The following is a 17,863-nucleotide window of genomic DNA, read 5'->3' on the forward strand; positions in this document are numbered from 1 at the left end:
TCGGGGACGCTTGTGGCAAGGGGGCACCCACGGTCGCGCTGTTCATTGGCTCGAGCTACCGTCGCTCAGGTGCGTTGCCGGAGCGGCCGCAGGCGGTGCTGCCGGAAGCCCCTCCCATTGGCCGCCGGGTTCGTGGCTGGCTGGCGGAGGCTGTCACTCCCGGGCGGTTTCCCTGTGACCGGCGCTCGGCTGGAGGCGGGAGGAAGAGGGGCCGGACTGGGGCCTGACGAGCCGCCGCTGCCGCCACCGTCTTCGCGGCTGCTATGACCAGCGGGCGAGGCGCCCTCCGCAGCTCCGCGCAGCGCTAGTCGCGGCCGTGCGCCCGCCGTCGCTGTCTGGGTCCCCGGCGCAGCCGCTCCCGCGGCTCTCTCGGCTCTTCCAGCGCCGCCTTCGAGGCGAGGCGGAGGCAGGATGAAGATGACGGTGGATTTCGAAGAGTGTCTGAAGGACTCGCCCCGCTTCAGGTAACCGGCGAGGCCGCCGGGCGCCGGGCTGCGGTCACCCCGGAGCTGCCTCCCCCGGGGGTGGGGGCGCGAAAGCCGGCCCGCTGAGCGCGCCGAGGGCCCCGCAGTCCGCGTCTTCCGACGAGGCCAGCGACCGTTGTCGCAGCTCCGGACCCGGCGAGGGCACTGCAGCCCCGACTGACCCTTGCTGAGGGCTGAGGCTGGGCCGGGAGGGGGACGTCGCCTCCTCATCTCGCTTCCTCGTCCTCTGCCCGGGGAGGAGCGCCCCGGAGGCCGGGAGCACCCGTCCGCTTCGAGGAACCAGGGTGCAGCCGCGTCCCCGGAGAGTCGTGCCCTTTGCGGGCGCGCGCTCTCGTCCCCCTCCTCTGGCTGCTCCTTGCCCCTTCCTTCCGCTCCTTCTCCGTTTCCACTCCCGCCCCACCCCCTCTTTGAGGAGCTTGCAGGGCACCCTCTTGCAGTTCACTTAGTTCCTCTTTGCGCTTTTCCGCTCCCCTTACCCCGGGGAGGAAGGAGTGGGGCGACCTGGGACTGCTGCTGCTTGCGTGTCCCCTGCCAGGGGGGGCGCTCAGGGAGGCGCTGGCGGTCGCTTTGCCCCCGGAGTCGCGGGTGGGAGTGCTTTGACCAACCGCATTCTGTCGACCCTGGTCGGAGACTGTCTGCTTTTCTTTCCACTTGAGCTCTCCCCGCAGTTGAGAGGCACTGGGCTGAGGGGTGAGGACTAGGAGAAACAGTGCATTTCTGTTTTGAGAACGGAAGTAGGAGGGCCCTGAAGATTGCATGTATGTTCCTCTTCCAGCAGCGTCGGCCCGGGAGGGCCCCGGATCACAGTCGGATGCTCCCGGTGGATCTGTCACATAAACTGACGTGGTGGCACTCGGATTCACAGGGGCTGGCCTCCCTCCCATGTGAGAGGCGGCAGTCCTGAGGGTGTCCAGAGTACTTGCCCTTTACTTCGGGCATCTTGGGAAACTCCTGAATTGTTTTTGGAGAATAGTTTTGATAGGTTGTATTTTACGGTGCATGTATAGGGCTGTCCTTAGGCCTTAAAATAAGAGGCCTTACGACTTGCCTTAGATAATGACATTTCTTGAAACCTTTCCCTGAGCATTGTTGTGTATTTGCCTGCTGATCTCTAGGCCAACCCTGAGTTGTAAATTCTTGCATCCTTTTCCTGGGAACTAACTGTTCTCATTCTTATCACTGATTTCCCATTCTCTTTTCACTGAAAAGCAAAGAATTGTAAAACTGAGGAACTCCTAAGAGAAAATGTAAGAACTTTTTTTTTTTTTGACTTGCTTTTTTTTGAGGAGGGTGTTAATTTTATTTGGAGCTTAGGGCTGTTGCTTGTAAAAAGCTGCATCTGGTTTGATTGCTATTGTTGATACTAGTTTTTGAAAGTTTTATGCTCGGTGTGAATTAAAAGGACCCAAAGGGGACACACATGGATTGCCTAGGACAGCTTTGCAGGGTAGAGTCCAGACTGTGTGGCAAATGAAGTAATTTTTAAAGTGTACCTCAGAAAATTCTGCTTTTTGTGAATTTTTATTTATATGACTTGGCTATTTGTTTTTTTAATGAAGTAACACAGCATTTTCCCGCTAGAGAATGTGGCTTTATATTCAATTTGTTTCACATTTTAAGTTGGATTTTTTTAAACAAGTTGAGAGAAGTGATATGGAAATACTTGTAGTCACTGGTGGTGTTCACAAACCATGTGATGTCTTTGTTTTTGAAATAAAGGAATCATTGAATATAAAAGAAGAGGGAAAGATACTGATTAAGTTATATGGAATATTATAGTGAACTTTGTTAAACTTGAATATAATATCTATTCTATTTTAATTCAGTATTAGAGATTTTTCAAAGAGTTGCTTCCAGTATTCCAATTATTGTTGGCTGCAAACTGGGAAGAGAAATTGATTCAGATAACTCCAATATCTGGTATACATTTTTGGAACTGGATTAGATTTGCAATAGAGGGAAGTATGCCAAGAAATAAAGGTCTCATCGCTCACATTCCTAATTTTTCCAGTCTTTCTATAACCCCATTACTATGTAAGTTTGTATAGCATTTGAAAAGAATATTTTAGAATTCTTTTATCCATATGCTTTATGTGTAAGAGAAACTTGACTTTTAAGAGTATCTGCATGTTGTGAATGATATATTGAAACTCTCATATTAGAATAGAAAATTTGTGAGGGGTGGGCCTATTAATTGTTTTGTTTTTGGTTTTGCTTTTTAAAAAATCTTTTTTAAAAGATTTTATTTATTTGATGGGGCGCCTGGGTGGCTCAGTTGGTTAAGCTTCTGCCTTCAGCTCAGGTCATGATCTCCGGGTCCTGGGATCAAGCCTGCATCGGGCTCTCTGCTCAGCGGGGAGTCTGCTTCTCCCTCTCATTTTCCCTCTGTGCTCTCTCTCTCAAATAAATAAAATCTTAAAAAAAAGATTTTATTTATTTGAGAGAGAGAGAAAACGAGCGGGGGGCGGGGAGGGAGAGGGAGAAGCAGGGTCCCTGCTGAGCCAGGGCCAACCCCTCCCCCCCAGTTGGGGCTGGATCCCAGGACCCTGAGAACATGACCTGAGCCTAAGGCAGACACTTAACTGACTGAGCCACCCAGGGGCCCTGTTTTTGCTTTTTGATAGCAAGGCAGCTGCACTATTATTCCTTGTAGTGTTCTGATCTGTTGTGATGTTTTAAAACTAATTCTTTTATCTTTCCTTTATAAATGAATCTTATGGCATTTAAGTCTGGCATGGGGACATAACTGCCTTGGGTGCTGTAGAATTGTTGCAGAAGGCAGATCTTGCTGAAGAAAAATTTACCAGTGTTCAAGTTCTAAACATTAATTTTCCTGCTAAGTCGGTAAGGAAAATAGGAGGGGGATTGGTTGAAATAGGGAGAGAAGGATGTTGCTATTGCAACATTGTCTTTAGTAATGCGAATAAAGCTGATGGTTACTTTTACATTCCAATGGACATTTTTTTGTTTGTTTTGTTTTTAGATTGGAAGGCACATTTCGTTGTGTAATTTTGTGTGACTAAAAATTACCTTTTTAGTTTTTTAAAAACTAAAGGTCAAAATCTTGTTCATCTAAAAATCTACAAGAAAGTACATGTGTCAAAGCATACTTTTTTTTAAATTGGAATTTTCCATTTTGACCAATATTTGTTTGAAGAAGTTTGAATTTGTTTGGACTCTAAACTGTATATGTAGTTGCTCTTTAGAATTTTATAGAATTAAAAAAAATTGTGCTTTTCCTTTATTTAAACATACTATGGTTCATGCAAGAGTGAATATTAAAAAAAAAAAGTTGAATTTGCACTTTCTGAATTGTGAAACATTTTTGATCTAAGCAATGTTCAAATATAAAAATATTGGCATTAACAAGTCTTCAAAACTTTAGTCTTTACCTGATACACATTTATGTTTTATCCTTAACAGTGTTTACTGTGTACTATTCCAAAGGTTTCTCATTTGTAGATTCTGTTTCAGATATGATCCTTGTTGGAGAACTTAGGAAAAAAATCTTAAAAAAGATATTTTGGGGAGAAAGGTTTTAATGGGTGAAAGATATGACATAAGATGTAGCTATTGATGTATATCTATATTGGTTATGTTTTGCTCTTAAACTGGTGCCAATCCTGGCTGCTTTGCCACTTTACCTTCTATCTTTACATGGGAAACATAGTGGGTGAGGGATGTGGGGAAATGTGTTTTCATTTATTATAAAGTAGTTTTTATAATTATAAAAGTATTATATTATTATAATTATATAGTAGTTTTATCATGAACCAAAATATAGGAATTATAAAGAAGTTTTATCATGAACCAAGATACAGGAATCTTGGTATTCCTGATTGCAGCTTGTAATTCCTCATTTAATGTAATGTAATGTAATACCAACTTAAGTTGAAATAAGGAAGAAGAAGCTTCTATAGCTTCTATAATGTGGCAGACAGATTTCATACTAGATGCTTTTATAGCTATTCTCTCTTAACATTAAAATATATTGTGAGGTAGGAATTATCTTCATTTTTAAAATTAAAAAAAATCCCAAACCCGGTATTTTGAGAAGTTAAATTCACCTAAAAATACATTTTATTTATTTATTTGAGAGAGAGAGTAAGCGAGAGACAGAGCACGGGGGGGGGGGGGGGGGGGGGTGGGGGGGGTGGGGTGGGGGGGTGGGGGGGTGGGGGAGAGGCAGAGGGATAAGCAGAAGGGAGGGAGGGGGAAGAGGCAGAGGGAGAAGCAGAAGGGGGGGATGGGGAAGAGGCAGAGGGAGAAGCAGACTCCCTGCCGAGCAGGGAGCCTGGGGGTTCAGGGCTTGATCCCAGAGTTGTGGGATCTTGACCTGAGCCAAAGACAGACACTTAACCTACTGAGCCACCCAGGTGCCCCTAAATTCACTTTTTTAATGGTGGGCTTTCAAATGGTGGACCTGGAAGTGAATTCACTTTTTAATGCTGTCTCTCAAGCCACAGGCTTTAGTTGCAGTAATTAAATTTGCATTAAGTCTGTTTATGGTGTTTTTTATCATACAGAAATTTAAAAACTGGTTTTTGTGTATTACCTAGAAAAGTCTCTCTTATCCCATTATTACATATAGGGTATTTTTCTATCATTTCATAATAATTTTTAGTTTCATGTAATGTGACTGGATTTTAGTTTTGAGAATCTAATTTTGTTTTCTTTCTAATGGAAGTCACTTATCCTAACACCTTTTATTGAATAATTAATCTCCCCCTTGATTTAATATTACATAGATATATACATATGTGGATATTTTTCTGGATTCTACTCTTTTTCACTAATGTATTTGTCTATTCATCAAATACCATTAATATTTTAGTTACAATACTTTTCATAATGAGTGTTTTGATATCTGGTGGGACAAATTTCCCCCCCCCTTTTTTTTTTCAAAAAATATTTTGTCTTTGTAGTACTTTCTTCAATTTCAGAAAAGGGTATGCCTTTTTAATGTATTTTGCCCTTATTTCTTTAAAACTTTTTCTTATATAAAATTTCAGTGTTGATCCAACTATATACTGTTTACAAGAAACATACTTTGTTTTTGTTTTTTTAAACGATCATTTATTTTTACTTATTTATTTTTAAGTAATCTCCACATCCAGTGTGGGGCTTGAACTCATACAGGAAACATGCTTTACATTCAAAGACACAATAGGTTGAAAGTAAAAGGATAAAAATGATAAATCATGTAAACAGTACCCAAAAGAGAGCTGGATTGACTATACTAATATCAGCTGAAATAGACCTTAAGACAAAAATTACTAGAGATAAAGGACATTTATTGAAGGAAAAAAGAGACAGTTTAGTAATAAGAGTTGAAGACATAATACTTTCAATAATGGGTAGAACAACTAAGCAGAAGGTCAACAAGGAAATAGATGTGAACAACACTATAAACCAACAAGATAGGCACCTGGGTGGTTCAGTTGGTTAAGCGTCTGCCTTTGGCTCAGGGCATGATCCCAGGGTCCTGAGATCAAGCACCATGTTGGGTTCCCTGCTCAGTGGGGAACCTGCTTCTCCCTCTCCCGCTCCCCCTGCTTGTGCTCTCTCCCTCAAAAAACAAAACAAACCCAACAAGATAATAATAGATACATAATAAATAATAGGTAATAGGTATAATCATAACAGATACAATCTATAGAACACGTCACACAACAAAAGTGAATTCACATTCTTCTCAAGTGCATGTGAAGCATTTTCCAGCATAGACTATATGTTAGGCTATTAAACAAGCTTCAGTAAATTTGAAAGTTTTGAAACCATGCAAAATATGTTCTTTGACCATCATGAAATGAAATTAGAAATCAATAACAGAAGAAAAATCCAAAAAATTCACAATTTATGGAAAGTAAGTAACACACTCTGAAATAACCAGTGCATCCAAGAAGAAATCATAAGGGCAATTAGGAAATACTTTCTGACCAATGAAACCAAAATCACATACCAAAACTTATGGGATGCAGCTAAAGTAGTGCCTAGAGGGACATGTATATCTTCAAACACCTGTGTTAAAATCTTCTCAAATCATGATCAAACCATCTATCTTAAGACACTAGAAAGAGGAACTAGCAAACTGATCGTAAAGCAGGAAGAGGGAGGAAATAAAAAAGACTAGAGCAGAAATAAAAAATAGAGAATGGGACAGTAGAAAAAGTCATGGAACCAAAGATTTGTTTTTCAGAAAGATCAATAAAATCGACAAATCTTTAGCTAGACTGACCAAGAAAAAAAGAAGACTCAAATTACTGGATTCAGGAATGAAAGGGAGGACATTGGGATTGTCCTACAGAAATACAAAGGGTTATAAGAGAATACTGTGAATAATTATATGAGAATAAGCTAGATGAAATGGATATATTCCTAGGAAGATGCAATCTATTGAAACCAACTCAAGAAGAAATAGAAAACCTGAATAGACCAAAAAAAAAAAAAAAAAGACGAAATCAGAGAGTGAGACAAACCATAAGAGACCCTTAATCATAGGAAACAAACTGAGGGTTGCTGAAGGGAAGGAGAGTGGGGGGCTGGGGTAACTGGGTGGTGGACATTGAGGAGGGAACGTGATGTAATGAGCACCGGATGTTATATGAGACTGCTGAATCACTGAACTCTACCTCTGAAACTAATAATACACTATATGTTAATTAATTGAATTTAAATTAAAAAAAATTTTAAAAGGAAAAAAATATGTCATCAGGGGTGTCATATCCTATCATATTGATAAACTCTTAATTTTTCAGTTGATTGTCTACTTATAAAATCTAAGTCTTTTTGAAATTGTTGTCCCTGGATCACATGAATCAGAATGAGATATTTGAAAAAAAAAATAACTAAAGCTCCTTAAAAGCTATAAAAAACTATAAAAGAATTGTTCTTAAAGATGCTTATAGCAATTGAGAAATCACTGGAGTAAGTGTGTTTTTCTAAGATAGGTTTTGAAGTGCATGCTTATTTGGAGATAAATGATCTTAAAATTTTTATCAGTGGTTACTTTGTTTTTTAAAGATTTATTTAAAAAAAGATTTATTTACTTTTGGGGCTCCTGGGTGGCTCAGTCATTAAGCATCTGCCTTTGGCTCAGGTCATGATCCCAGGGTCCTGGAATCGAGCCCCGTATCGGGCTCCCTGCTCAGCAGGAAACCTGCTTCTCCCTCTCCCACTCCCCCTGCTTGTGTTCCCTCTCTCACCGTGTCTCTCTCTGTCAAATAAATAAATAAAATCTTAAAAAAAAAAAAAAAAAAGATTTACTTTGTGGGGGGTGCAGGGGGAGAGGGAGCAAGAGAATCTCAAGCAGACTCCCCGTTCAGTGAGGAGCCTGATGTGGGGCTCGATCCCACAACGAAGAGATCATGACCTGAGCTGAAACCTAGAGTCAGATGCTCAACTGACTAAGCCATCCAGGCACCCCTCAAAAGTTACTTTAAATCGTGTCCTAGTTTATCTGTTCTTCTGTAACAAATCAATCTAAAACTTAGTTACTTGAAATAATTATTTAAAAAAAATAGCCATTTTATTTTGCTCAAGGTTTGTAGGTCAGGAGTTTGGAATGGTTTTGGCTGGATGGTTCATCTGTGATCATGTTCTGAAAGCTGGGTGGCAGAGGCTGTTAGATCCACTTTCACATCTGATGCTCTGGCTCTTCTTGGTCTTTCTGTCTTTTCTTTACATGGCATTTCATCCTTCAGAGCTTTTCCTTGTGGTCAGGCTTCTCACAGCATGTTAGTGTTAGGGTAATTGCACTTACATGGCCACTCATTTTTTGTTTATTTTTTTTAGTAATCTCTACACCCAGTGTGGGGCTGGAACTCACAACCTTGAGATCAAGAGTAGCATGCTTTTCCTACTAACCCAGGCAGGTGCCCCTTGGCAGGTTATTTTTAAAAGATAGGAAGTTGAAGCTAGCAGGCCAGTTAAAGGCTAAGTTTGGAAGAGACACATCATTTCTATCATGTTCTTTGAGAGTAGTCACAGGGGTCACCCGGATTCAAGGGAGTAGAGAAATAGACTTTATATCTTGCTGGGGGAATGGCAAGGTCATGTTGCAGATGACCCAGTGTGGCCATCTTTGGAAAATACAGTCTGCTGCACATTGTGTCCAAAAGTGTCTTGGAAATCATTATGAGGAAAATTAAGATGCAATGAGATACATGTAAAGCTAAAGCAAGCAGATTTTTCTGTCAGACTTCAATTTTAAGAGTTCCCACTACTGGGAAAGTTTAGGGAAACAGTCCTCATACTGTTGGAAAGAGTGTAGTTTGGTAGAGCTTTTTCAAAGGACAAAGTAGTAAAATATCTCAGAACTTAAAAATACATACTTTGCTTCAGAGTTTTTATATCTAGGAATTTCTTCTCAGGAATAATAAGAAAAATGTGCAAAATTATATGAACAAGGATATTTATCAGATTGTTTATATATAGAAAAGATTGTGCAAGTAGAATGTTTGCATCCCCACTAATAGTGCACAAGGGTTCCTTTCTCTTCCACATCCTCACCAACACTTGTTTCTTGTGTTTTTGATTTTAGCTATTCTGACAGGTGTGAGGTGATACTGTGGTTTCGATTTGCATTTCCCTGATAATGAGTGATATTGAGCATCTTTTCATGTGTCTGTTGGTCATCTGTATGTCTTCTTTGGAGAAATGTCTGTTCATGTCTTCTACCCATTTTTAATTGGATTATTTGGGTTTTTGATGTTGAGTTGTATAAGTTCTTTATATATTTGGGATACTAACCCTTTATCGGGTATGTCATTTGAAAATATCTTCTCCCATTCTGTAAGTTATCTTTTAGTTTTGTTGGTTGTTTCCTTTGCTGTGCAGAAGCTTTTTACATTGATGTAGTCCCAGTAGTTTATTTTTGCTTGTGTTTCCCTTGCTTCAGGAGACATGTCTAGAAAAATGCTGCTATGGCCAGTATCAGAGAAATTACTGCCTGTGCTCTCCTCTAGGATTTTTATGGTTTCAGGTGTCACATTTAGGTCCTTACTCTACTCTGAGTTTATTTTTGTGTGTGGTATAAGAAAGTGGTCCAGTTTCATTCTTTTGCATGTAGCTGTTCAGTTTTCCCAGCACCATTTGTTGAGGAGACCGTCTTTTTCCCCATTGCATCTTCTTGCTTCCTTTGTCAAAGGTTAATTGACCATATACTTGTGGGTTTACTTCTGGGATTTCTATTCTTTTCCATTGATCTATATGTCTATTTTTGTGCCAGTATCATGCTGTTTTGATTATTATAGCTTTGTAATATAACTTGAAATCTGGGATTGTGATACCTCCAGTTTTGTTTTTCTTTTTCAAGATTGTTTTGGCTATTCGAGGTCTTTTGTGTTTCCATACAAATTTTAGGATTGTTCGTTTTAGTTGTGTGAAAAGTGCTCTTGGTACTTTGATAGAGATTCCATGGGATCTATAGATTGCTTTGGGTGGTATGGATAAATTTAACAATATTTGTTCTCTTTTAATCCATGAGCATGGAATATCTTTCCATTTGTTTGTGTCATCTTTAATTCATCAATGTCTATTATAGTTTTCAGAGTTCAAGTCTTTCACCTCTTTGCTTAAGTTTATTCCTAGGGATTTTATTATTTTTGGTGCAGTTGTTTATGGGATTATTTTCTTAATTTCTGCTGCGTCATTATTAGTGTATAGAAATGGAACTGATTTCTGTACATTGATTTTTGTGTCCTGCAACCTTACTGAATTCATTTATTCTCATAGTTTTTTGGTGGTGTTTAGGTTTTTCTATATACAGTATCATGTCATCTGCACATAGTGAAAGTTTTACTTCTTCCTTACCAAATTGGATGTCTTTTATTTCTTTTTCTTTTTTTTTAAGAAAGAGAACAAGAGAGCAAGTGGGGGAGGAGCAGAAGGAGAGGGAGAGAGAGCTCCGCCCCCCAGTTTGGAGACTCTTGCAGGGCTCAATCTCACGCTCTGAGATCATTACCTGAGCCAAAATCAGGAGTCAGACACTCAACTGACTGAGCCACCCAGTTGCCCTTATTCCTTGTCTGATTGCTGCGGCTAGGACTTCCAGTACTATGTTGAATAAAAGTGGTGAGAGTGGACATCCTTGTCTTCCTGATCTTGGGGGAAACTCTGTCAATTTTTCCCTGTTGAGTATGATGTTAGTTATGGGTTTGTTATATATGGGCTTTATTATGTTGAGATATGTTCCCTCTAAACCTACTTTGTTGAGGGTTTTTATCATGAATAGATATTGTATTTTGTCAAATGCTTTTTCTGCATCTATTGAAATGATCATATGGTTTTTATCATTTCTCTTATTGATGTGATGTATCATGTTGATTGATTTGTGAATATCAAACACCCCCACAGCTTTTTATTTAAGAATTATTCAAAATTGGGACGCCTAGGTGGCTGAGTCATTAAGCGTCTGTTCAGGTCATGATCCTGGGGTCCTGAGATTGAGCCCTGCATTGGGCTCCCTGCTCAGCAGTAAGCCTGCTTCTCCCTCTCTCACTCCCCCCTGCTTGTGTTCCCTCTCTCGCTGTCTCTCTCTCTCTGTCAAATAAATAAATAAATAAAATCTTTTTAAAAAAATAAAAATTATTCAAACTTAAGAGTTGAAGGGATCATACAGTGAACATCAATCTAACCTTCATCTAGATTCATCAGTTGTTAATATTTTGGCATATTTGTTTGCTCTGTCTTACACACACACATACATGTATATATACATAGCGCGTACATTTTTTTAAATCATTTGAAAGTTTGGCACGCATCTCCTAAAAATAAGGACGTTCTGCACCATAGCCACATTTATAACACTAATAGTAATTACATGTTCAGATTATCCCAACTGTACCAATAATGCCTTGTATAAGTAATTTTTTTTCCCTAGCATCTAATCAAGGTTTATGCAGTGGGTTGGTTTTTCATTACCTGTAGCTGACTATACATTTTTGATTCTTTTAATCCATCATCTTTCACTGGGATGAATTAACCATTAAGAAAGTACTGGATTGTTATGGAGCTAGGAGAGATCTTAGTCATCTCTGAGGCCTTGATTTGGGTGAGGGCCAAATCATGCAAGATTTTCTATCATGTTAAAGACTTTGGTGGATCATCATAGAAACAGTGGGAAGCTCTTAAAAGACATGTGACATGTTCAAATTTGGATAGTATATATAACATTAACTTTTGAGGCAAAATATTTTAGTATATCACAATTTGGTACAAAATGAGATAGCCTTGAACAAAAGTGTAAAAAAATACATTTTTGAGACAATCTGGGAAAGTCAGACATGAAATGGGTATGAGATATTTGAAGGAATTATTGTTACGTGTAATAATGATAAAGAGAGCCCATTAAAAATTTCTTATCTGTTAAAGATCAATAAAGTACAACATCTGGGATTTGCTTTAAAGTACGTCAACAGGAAAGGGATAGGACTATAAGAAATAAGAATAGCCTTGTTTCAGTTGTTGAAACTAGGTGATGGGTATGTGTGTATTATTTGTTTCATAAGAGGTTAAAAAGTCATAACCACCAACATTTCATTTTTTGAATTGAAAAATGAACTAGAAGGGTTAATTTGCATGTGAAAGGTGTCTGGTATTGTAAACTTTTTTTACTTTCCAGAGGCGTTCTTCTTCTTCTTCTTTTTTTTTTTTTTAAAGATTTTATTTATTTGAGAGAGAGAATGAGAGAGAGAGAGCACATGAGAGGGCGGAGGGTCAGAGGGAGAAGCAGACTCCCTGCAGAGCAGGGAGCCCGATGTGGGACTCGATCCGGGGACTCCAGGATCATGACCTGAGCCAAAGGCAGTCGCTTAACCAACTGAGCCACCCAGGTGCCCTTCTTTTTCTTTTTAAATTATGTTATGTTAATCACCATACATTACACCATTAGTTTTTGATGTAGTGTTCCATGATTCATTGTTTGCGTATAACACCCAGTGCTCCATTCAGTACGTGCCCTCTTTAATACCCATCACCAGGCTAACCCATCCCCCCACCCCCTCCCCTCTAGAACCCTCAGTTTGTTTCTCAGAGTCCATAGTCTCTCATGGTTCGTCTCCCTCTCCGAAGGGGAGTTCTTTATATATAGTGTGAAGATATGTATCAAAGAAACTTCTTTGTTTTTTTTTTTTAAGTTTTTTTTTTAAGATTTTATTTTTTTGTTTATTTGAGAGAAAAAGTGAGAGAGAGAGAGAGAGAGAGAGCACTAGCAGGGGAGAGGGAGAGGAAGTAGGCTCCCTGCCAGCAAGGAGCCAGATGCCGGGCTCGATCTCAGGACCTTGGGATCATGACCCAAGCTGAAGGCAGATGCTTGACTGACTGAGCCACCCAGGTGCCCCCTCCTTTTTTAAAGAAACTTATTTCTAAATATTAGCCTAGAAAAAGAATTAGCAAAAATCATATGTTCCTGAATCTCTTGAGAATAATCCAGCATTTTAGGATATTAAGAAATAATCTTGTTCTTACAGTATTTATTTAAAAACTGCCATCTTTTAAGTATGGCAGAAGGCTAGCTATGACAATAGAAAAATTCTGTACAAGTTACAAAATTTTAATTCAAACCACCATTCACAGTTGCAGAATGCTGTTGTGGAGATTTCTTGCTTATCAATCAGCTATTGTGTAAATTATGTGTAATCTTCCCTATGAATACAGCATTAATGCATTATTAGTACCCCTTTACTATGATTCCAAGAGATATAAACAATGGCATCTCTTTTGATTTGAATCCAGCAGCTGCATTCTGGTCACAGGTGCTGGTAGTAGTCATTGAAGTAAAAATATGACAATGTTAGAAGGTAGCATTTGATTCTAAGAAAGTTAACAGATGACTTAGTTCAAGGTCTTTGTCCTCTGTATTAAGAATGTTTTCTTTTTCTTTTTCTTTCAATGTTTCATTGATAATTTGGGAAGCCACCCGTGTAGTCAGATAAGCAGTTTTTAACCAGAGGTGCACATCAGAATGACCTGGGAAGCTTTTTCCACAGTACCTTTGCTTGGACTCATATCCAGACCTACTGAATCAGAACTTTGGGGGCAGTGGTAGTTTGAAAAGCCTTTTTAGGTGATTGGATCTGAACCTTTACTCAAGGTCTACTGCTCTAACAGTGTCAGAATTCTTCTTTAATGTATGTAAATAGATAAAGCATAGTGATTGTCAGTCTTCTTGTTTTTTATTTTTTAAGATTTTATTTCTAAGTAATCTCTACACCCATCATGGGGCTCGATCTTTTTTTTTTTTTTTTTTTTTAATTTATTTGAGACAGAATGAGAGAGAGAGAGAGCACATGAGAGGGGGGAGGGTCAGAGGGAGAAGCAGGCTCCCTGCCGAGCAGGGAGCCCGATGCGGGACTCGATCCAGGGACTCCAGGATCATGACCTGAGCCGAAGGCAGTCGCTTAACCAACTGAGCCACCCAGGCGCCCCATGGGGCTCGATCTTACAACCTCAAGATCAGGAGTTGCATACTCTACTGACTGAGCCAGCCAGGCACCCCTCTCCTTGGTTTTTAAACCTAATACTTTTAGGCAAGGCAGTTTTCCCAACTGGCTATCTATAACCCCATTCCTCCTTATTCTGTTTCTCTGGAACAAGTAAATCATTTACAATTGCAATGGAGAGCCACTAAAGTGTTTTTACCAGGCAAGTGATGTGATAACATTAATATCCCAGTCATTAGTAACAGAAGTATTGTGTCATACCTCAGATCCATCTCCATAACCCCCATCATAGACAACCTCATTATATGACTTTGCTAGATAACCTGTTCCTGCCCAACCCAGTGCTACCAGGTATTGTTATTGTAGTGTATTAATAATATTTCCTAAGATACCTCTTTCATCATTTTTACTTTTATACGCAAAAATTCTCTGTCTTTACATTGCCTTTGAGGTATACTTTGCTAATAAGGCTTTTTTTACTTCCTCCTTTGTCTTCTAATTTTTTGTGTGTGTGTCACCTAAACATTGCCATGGCACTTCAAACTTTTACATGCAATGCTCTTTTCATTCTTCTGTCTTAAATTCGGAAGCTTTATTTTTTTGTACAAGTTTTAGTTTTTTGTACAGTTTATATTAGAAAAATAATACAATACAAACATTTAAAATAAACTCATACTGCCAGCAACTTAGTGTTTATGTTTTCAGACATTTTGCTTTGTTTATGCTAACATATATATTTTTCTTGCATGAATGACATCAGATCCTATTCAGTCTGCTGCACCTTGCCTTTTTTCACTTAACAATAATATCCATATTTCTTTGTGAGGACATAGAGATCTGCCTTACTCTTTAAATGGCTGCATACTCGGGCACCTGGGTGGCTCAGATGGTTAAATGGCTGCATACTCTTTAAATGACAGTGTACTAGGGCGCCTGGGTGGCTCAGTTGGTTAAGCGACTGCCTTCGGCTCAGGTCATGATCCTGGAGTCCCTGGATCGAGTCCCGCATCGGGCTCCCTGCTCGGTAGGGAGCCTGCTTCTCCCTCTGACCCTCCCCCCTCTCCTGTGCTTGCTCTCTCTCATTCTCTCTCTCTCAAATAAATAAATAAAAAATCTTTAAAAAAAAAAAATAAATGACAGTGTACTAATTATTGAATAATAATTTGAATAACTAGTTGCCTGATGGGTTTTTCATTTTTAGTTGTTTTTATTTATTTTTTAAGAGCTTCCTTTCGTACTCCTAGTATATTTGCCTTGTTGCATCTGTAGCATAAATACCTAAAAAGGATCATAATTGGGTCAAAGAGAATATACACCTAAAATTTTAGAAAATATTGTTAAATTTTGCTTCAATAAGAGAAGAAAAATGAGGGAGGACTAGTCGAACCAAATAGTGCTTTCTTGCTTTTCTGTGTGTGTATGTGTATCATCTTAAAAAAGTAACTTTTTATTTTTAAATAAATAGGGTTTTAGATCAGGAATGGATGTTTAATTTTGTTTAATGCCTTTTTATCATTTGAGACTGGCTTAGTCAGTTTGGACTGCCATATCAGAATACCAGAGACTGAGTGGCTTAAGCAGCAAACATTTATTTCTCACAGTTCTGGAGGCTGGAAGTCCAAGATCAACGTGTCAGCATGGTTGGGTTCTTGATGAGGGCCTTCTTCCTGGTGTAAAGAGAGAGCTGTGGTCCCTTCATCTCCTTATAAGGGAACTAATTCTGTCATGGGAGCTCCACCCTCGTGACATAGTATAACTCTACCTCCCAAAGGCCCTACCTCCAAATATGATCACTTTGGAGATTAGAGTTTGAACATATGAATTTTGGAGGAATACAGATGTTCAGTCTATAGTAGAATCATTTTGCTTTTCTTTGACTTATTACCATAGTAAATTAAATTAATAGATTTCTTAATATTTAAATATTATTACAGTCATAAATAATCTTTTCGTTATAATTTTTAAAAACATAGGATATTATTTGTTAATATTTTATTTGTAATTTTGCATTGATATTCATAAGTTATAATGAGCAATTGTTCTGTCTTAGGTTTTGGTAATAATGTTATACTGACTTTTTTAAGATTTTTTTTATTTATTTGACAGAGAGAGAGAGAGAGAGAGAGCGAGAGCAAGAAGGGGGAGTGGCAGGGAGAGAGAGAGGGAGAGGGAGAAGCAGGTTCCCTGTTGAGCAAGGAGCCTGATGCGGGACTCGATCCCAGGACCCTGGGATCATGACCTGAGCCAAAGGCAGACACTTAACCGACTGAGCTACCCATGTGTCCCTTTATTTATTTGAGAGAGAGAGAGAGAGAGAGAGCAAGGGGAGGGGCAGAGGGAGAGGGGGAGAGAGATCCCAAGCCGACTCTGCTGATCACGGAGCCCAACATGGGGCTCAATCCTATGACTCCAAGATCACAACCTGAGCTGAAACCAAGAGTCAGCCACCTAACCAACTGAGCCACCCAGGTGCCCCATACTGGCCTTTTATTTATTTATTTTATTTTGTATTCTTTTTTTTTTAAGATTTTATTTTATTTGACAGAGATAGCGAGAGAAGGAATACAAGCAGGGGGGAGTGGGAGAGAGAGAAGTAGGCTCCCCTGATGTGGGGCTCGATCCCAGAACCCTGGGATCATGACCTGAGCAGGGAGCCCGATGCAGGGCTCAATCCCAGGACCCTGGGATCATGACCTGAGCTGAAGGCAGACACCCAATGACTGAGCCACCCAGGCACCCACTATAAAATGGACAAACCCAAAAAACCAAATGCCTAAGTCTTTCTTCATGCTGTGGTGTAATTTGATTTTGAAATGATTTGTTCTTCAAGTTGTTATATAATTACATAATTCACCTACATAAGACCTTTCTGACTGCCACTTTTTGGTAATTTGTCTTACCCAAAAGTATCTGTTATGGGTTAAATTGTGTTCTCCCAAAAGATATGTTGAAGTACTAATCTCTGGTATCTCAGAAGACCTTATTTGGAAATCAAAACCATGATGAGCTATATCACCTCACACCTGTCAGAATGGCTAAAATCAAAAACACAAGAAACAAGTGTTGGCGAGGATGTGGAAGAAAAAGGAACACTTGTGCACTGTTGGTGGGGATGTGAACATTGTACTTGCACAATTTTTTCTATGTATATAAACAATCTGATAAATATTCTTGTTCATATAAGAAGACAGAAGACAATGTGAAGATAGACACACAGGGAGAAGACAGCCATGTGATGACAGAGGCAGAGATTAGGGTGATGTAGCTGCAAGCCAAGACTTGATGGCTATCACCCAAAGCTAGAAAGAGGCAAGGAAGGATCCTCCTCTACAAGTTTCAGAGGGAGCATGGCCCTACCAACACCTTCTTTTAAGACTCTAGAACTGTAAGAGAATACATTTGTTGTTTTAAGCCACCTAGTTCATGGTAATTTGTTTTGGGAACCCTAGGAAACTAAACCAGTATGTGTTTCATTCATGCTTTCAAATTTGTACAGTATAGGGTTATGTAAAATATTGTGGATTTTTTGTCTTCTTCACTCTTTATTTTTTAATTGATGCTTCTTTTTTTTATCTTGTTAATGTGGTGTCCCATAATATTTATTTTTCATCTACCTCCCCAAATTACTGAGTTTTTCATTTCTATTTTTATTGATATCTGCCTTAGTCTTCATAATTTTACTTCTTGAAAACAGAATAAATCTAACTTTGTCTAATATTTAGTATAAAGTCTTCAAGAGTATACATTTTTCTTTGAGCTTAGCTTTTGTTGGATTTCACCATTTTGACGTGAAATATTTTTATCATTGTTTACTATATTACTGTGTTACTGTGTAATTTTGATTTTCTCTTTAACTCATTACTGTTTGGGAGAAAATTTAAAAATTCCTAAGTGATTGGGATTTTTAAATTTTACTTACGCTATTTATCTTTTTTT

The 17,863-nt window shown here is 39.2% G+C and overlaps 1 protein-coding gene across 12 annotated transcripts in view; it reads left to right on the plus strand.

The window, feature by feature from the left end:
* The first annotated feature begins 331 nt into the window (after nt 1-331).
* Nucleotides 332-17,863, plus strand: part of ACAP2 (ArfGAP with coiled-coil, ankyrin repeat and PH domains 2) — a 133,424-nt gene continuing 115,892 nt past the window's right edge. For 9 of the 12 annotated variants that reach the window (XR_013445916.1, XR_013445929.1, XM_078067730.1 and 6 more), the window contains exon 1: nt 345-464. Coding sequence is in view for 3 of the 12 variants with exons in the window: in XM_078067748.1 (XP_077923874.1) it covers nt 412-464 (53 nt within the window). In the remaining 9 variants the exon portion in view is untranslated. Of the gene's footprint in view, nt 465-17,863 lie in introns of all 12 variants that reach the window. The other 3 variants (XM_078067748.1, XM_078067762.1, XM_078067766.1) reach the window with 1 other exon arrangement.

Source organism: Halichoerus grypus, chromosome 1, assembly GCF_964656455.1.
Source record: "Halichoerus grypus chromosome 1, mHalGry1.hap1.1, whole genome shotgun sequence".
In the NCBI taxonomy this organism is placed as follows: domain Eukaryota; kingdom Metazoa; phylum Chordata; class Mammalia; order Carnivora; family Phocidae; genus Halichoerus; species Halichoerus grypus.